Genomic DNA, 5,000 nt, shown 5'->3' on the forward strand with positions numbered 1-5,000 from the left:
TATCATCATCAACATCATTATTTTTGCCATTAGTATCTATCTATTGATAAATTATTAATCTCTCATCACTTTGATGTTGTTATCATCATTGCCATTATTTTCATTATTAGCAAAACACATATGAACTTTGATAGTTTTTTTTCGTCTACTACCTTATAACGCATATTGAAAATCCCACTATTAACAAACGATGCCCTGGGAAAGAATTAGGTACATTAATTAATTCAAAATCTGAATAGGACCTAAACCATCCCAAGAAAATTAAGTGCAAATGAATTCTAAAACGACAATTCTATTTTGTACCTGAATTATTTATTTTTTTGTGATAGCTTTTAAACCAGTAATGGGTACGTGATACAGCAGTTACACACACAACGCACAGATTCTTTACTGTCGAGTACATTTACAACCAAAATACTACGCGGCTCGACGGTTAAATAGATGGTGCTTATGTGTTTTACAAGAGACAGATTGTGTTATCAGATATAGAGATATAGTATGTTTTACTTGCCTCCTGGAACTTCAGATTACAGTGTTATACTTTGAAAAATAAATTCCAGGATTTTTTTTAAATCTTATTACCTGTCCATTGTTCATTCACTCTATGATTTTGGAAAATCCACGTGTTTCATAAATCTGAAGGTCGCGGGGACAAACTGTTTATAAAAATCGGCCATGTTCATGAATACGAAAAAAAAGGTTTAATCCAATACCTTCACGTAGATATTAAAATTGTACTTGAAGAATCGGGAAATGCCAACTGTGTGAGGATTAATATTACTCAGCCGATCCACAAAGCATAATGAATCGTAACCATGGATTGAAACAACCACAATATCAATTCCCGCAACGTCCTGGAATTTCGTAAAGCATATCACAGAGTGCAATGTTATATTAGTGACGAGAGATGGTAAAGAATTCCGAGTAACAATATTAAACACAAATTCAGTATCGGTCCGTAAACCTCAATAGACCAAGATGACTGTGAATGCATCGTCCCTTTTTCAGCCTGAAAAATTATAACTTATTACTGATAATTGATAAATGATAACTAAGTAATAATAACACTAATCATAAACGTTCTTAAAACACCATGATACTCATGAACTTTTTGTCGATATGGAAATAAATATTGGTACAGAAGATTATCTTTAATGGATAAAAAAAACATGTTATATATATATTGCCAATTCTAACAGACGGAACATGTTTGTTATTTTAGTATTGGCTTGATATTACGTTTCTCGACCCTTTACATTGTTTCAGATTTGTCACGCGAAATGTATTCAGAGTCAGTGGTTAACAGTGTCAGAAACGCTTGCCAGATTAATATTTGTTGCAATATTGCCATTCCTATCGTGTTTTATCCTGTTTGTTTGTGAAATACGCGGACACACACAACACGATATAGCACACAGACGTAGACATATATTAAAGTGAGAGAGAGAGAGAGAGGGAGAGAGAGAAAGAGGCAGACAGACAGAGCCAGAGCCAGAGACAGAGACAGAGACAGTGACAGTGATAATGACAATGACAGTGACAGTGTCAGTGACAGCGACAGAGACAGAAATAGAGACATTGAAAATGAGTCATACGTCTCTATGCCCACATCGAACAGGTATATACTTGTATACAATACATCTATATATCTATCCAAGCATGTATACTCGCCTCCTTAAACTTATATCATTTTGCATACATACATATAAGTTTATATATCTACATGTACACAAACATCCCAAATTGTACACACATACAAGCAAACATTCCAAACATTTCCGTTGTGTTTAATAGTCATTTCGTGTATTGTTATCATTCTGTATAGATAGAAGACTTTGCAGTTGACGTTGCAAAAGTCCACATTAATAACAGAGGTATTTTTTGTGTAATCAACTCTCGATATTTTTTTTCTGTTTGCTGTCAGTCCATTCCCCCTTCCCTTTCCTCCCTCCCTCTCCCTTCACCCTCTCCTCTCCTCTTCCCCCTCCTTTTTCCCCTCCTCTTCTCTCCCTCGTTCCCCTCTCTCTTCCTCCTCTCTCTTTCCTCTCCCCCTCTCTCCTCTCTTTTCCCCCTTCTCCCTTCCCCCTCCCTCTTTCCCCTTCCCTCTTTCCTCTCTCTGTTCCCCTTCTCTCTCCCCACCCTCATTCCCCTCTCCCCAAACCCCAGCTTTCATTCCCGCTCAGCGACAGTGGAAACGGACCAGTAACTACCCCTATAAATTTGGATTTCAGAATCAACACGCACATGTCAGGTAACGTACACAAAATAAAGCTCTTGGACTTTCTGAATGGGGTAGGGATGCGTTGTATATTTTTCCCAGTTTTTTCCTTCTTCTATTTCTTTTTTCTTTTCTTTTTTTGTTTTTGTTTTTTTGTTTTACTAGATATCGGATTTTGCGGTAGGTTTTATGCCCTTGCCTGTGCCTGTAAGCTCCTCTTGTTTACATATTACATACGTCTTTATGTCCCGTGTCTTGTTCTCGTTGTTTATCTATTTGTGCATGTATCCCATCGTATGTTAGTGTTTATGTCAAGGGGTTTTGCTTTCTTTTAAGGCTATAATGACGACCTTACAAAAGCTAAGCGTCTGTCTCTTTGGGCATACTCACAGATAGTGTATGGATCTGTGTACAGTATATATTCCTTCGTTAGTGTTTGTGTCAAGGGTTTTCTTTTCTATGAAGGCTTAAGGCTATAATGACGACCTCACAAAAGCTAAGCATCTGTCTCTTTGGGCATACTCACAGATATGGTCTGTTGATGGATGAGAATGGAGGCGTAATGTCTCCGTCGCAGTCGAAGTGTGGCATCGCCTGGGCTCCCCCTGCCGTAGACATGGCCGTGGCACCACTGAGCCCACTAGTGCTGAGGCCCCCACTCAGGCCAGTGCCACTCAGACCCCCACTGGCACTCATGGACCCCCCAAGTCCCCCTCCTAGGCTGGGGCGAGAACCGGTCATGTTGGTCTGCATCGCCCCTAAGCCAGCGCTCCGGCTGCTCCGCTCGTCCTGAGGAGAGATGCGGCAGTTACGGGTCAACAAGGTCACGCTGGTTGCAGGTCAGGGGTCAGGGGTGCCAGGGTCAGCGTGTCAGGAGAGGTCAGAGCTGCTGTGATTCAGAAATCATGGCAGTTATGGGTCGGATTTTTATGGTAGTTAAGAGATCGGTGCCTCGGTTGTTACAAGGGAACTATCTGTACATCTGTATTAATGGAAGAGAGAAAGAGAAAATGGCATTTAAGGTCACATTTTCAAAAAGAAAAAGAAAAAAAAAGTCGGAATTGCCATTGCAGTTTGGCATCCAATGTGTCTAAATAATTGGCAGTGAGGGGGGTTACCCTGTTACGAATGGAATTAAAACTCACAGGTAAACAGAGATGAAGTATCCTGAGCTCATAGGAACAGTTATTTATTTCCGCTGACGAATTTTACATAAGACAGGGATTTCTAGGTAATATAATGGATTCGACATTTCTATTGAATATGCTGTCCTGAGGCTCTTTGTGAATAATAACATATGCTCTCTTTGTGATTTTAAAAAAGCAGAATGGAAATCATATTTACACAACTGTCCCTGGGTTGATTACAATAAAAATGGTAATGATAATAAAACGAAAACAGAATCTAACCAAAGACATTAGATAATACGTAAGGCAAAAAATATAATAATGATAATAATAATAATAATAATAATAAATGAATAATTATAATAACGAATAATAATAATAATAATAATAATAATAACGTATATTAATAATTATAATAATAATAATAATAATAATAATAATAATGATAATAATAATAATAATAATAATAATAATAATGATAATAATGATAAAGATAACCGTCACTTACCGAGGAACAATGACAGCACATGATGTCAGTAACCGCCTTCCGGAGACCTTTGTGGAGAGCGAGGAAGAGCGCTGGGTTGACGAAGGCGTGGACGTAAGCTACGTGGAGGGTGACCTTGGGTTCGAGGGAAAGGGGCACGTCAGGTCATTCATTCGAGTTGAGAGAGTGATGTTGATTATTATTGTTTGTTATTGGGTCTGATGAGAAAATGATGTTAATTATTATCATATGTTATTGGATTGGATGAGAGAGTGATGTTAATTATCATTTGTTATTGAGTTTGATCTGATGGTAACTATTGAATCTAAACTAATGAGGTGGTGACTATTCATGTTTTTTTTTTTTTTTTTATTATCATTATTATTGGTCGAATGGAAACTATTGTGAATCTAAACTGAATTAAGGATCGAGTTCATTCATTCGTTCTAGTTTATTCATTCGTAGATTAATTAGATGGTAATTATCAATATTCTTTTTTATTTTCATTAGAACTGATCGGTAACTAAATTGAATTAAAGTTCGAGTTTTTTTTTTCATATATCTTTACTATTATTATCATATTTTTTTTATTGATCTGATGGTAACTACTGAACCTAGGAATGATCTAAGCCTTTCTAATGGTAATAATGATACCTTGATGGGATATATCATAGGAGGGGAATGCTTGATGTGCTGGATGTACTAAGAGAGTAAACTGTGACCTTGACTATAATTAATGCACATAGACTAGCTGAAGATTCACATACGTTTATGGGTGTGATGCAATTGTTATTCAGTTTGATGCAATAGCAAGCACGAGCTCCCTTGCAATTATTTTTACTCCCCATTTTCTAATCAGTATTTTCATTTCTTCTCTGTCTTTGCAATGTAATATCTCTTTCTACTCTCTCTTCTTCTTCGTCCTTCTTCCTCTTCTCGTCCTCCTTCTCCTCATCCTTCTCCTTCTCATCGTCTTCTTCCTCTACCTCCTACTCCTCCTCATCATCATCATCATCTTCATCTTCCTCCTCCTCCTCTTCCTCCTCTTCCTTCCTTCCTTCCATCCTGTCCTCCTCCTCCTCCACCTCCACTTCCTCCTCCTCCACCTCCTCCTCTCTTCCTCCCTTCCTTCCAGTCCTCTTCCTCCTACTCTTCCTTCTTTCCTTCT

General features: G+C 37.9%; 2 protein-coding genes across 3 annotated transcripts in view; both read right to left on the reverse strand.

Moving 5' to 3' along the window:
* The window catches only part of LOC125042244, a 45,275-nt gene extending 42,272 nt beyond the window's left edge, over positions 1-3,003 (reverse strand). For both annotated transcript variants that reach the window (XM_047637771.1, XM_047637770.1), the window contains exon 1: positions 2,745-3,003. In XM_047637771.1, the coding sequence (XP_047493727.1) occupies positions 2,745-2,971 (227 nt within the window). In that variant the 5' untranslated portion in view covers positions 2,972-3,003. The remainder of the gene's footprint in view (positions 1-2,744) is intronic.
* Positions 3,004-3,074: 71 nt separating this feature from the next.
* Positions 3,075-5,000, reverse strand: part of LOC125042152 — a 30,766-nt gene continuing 28,840 nt past the window's right edge. The window contains exons 9-10 of the mRNA XM_047637618.1: positions 3,854-3,967; positions 3,075-3,200 (exon numbers count right to left, since the gene is read on the reverse strand). Of these exons, the coding sequence (XP_047493574.1) occupies positions 3,189-3,200; positions 3,854-3,967 (126 nt within the window). The 3' untranslated portion in view covers positions 3,075-3,188. The remainder of the gene's footprint in view (positions 3,201-3,853; positions 3,968-5,000) is intronic.

Source organism: Penaeus chinensis, chromosome 31, assembly GCF_019202785.1.
Source record: "Penaeus chinensis breed Huanghai No. 1 chromosome 31, ASM1920278v2, whole genome shotgun sequence".
Lineage (NCBI taxonomy): Eukaryota > Metazoa > Arthropoda > Malacostraca > Decapoda > Penaeidae > Penaeus > Penaeus chinensis.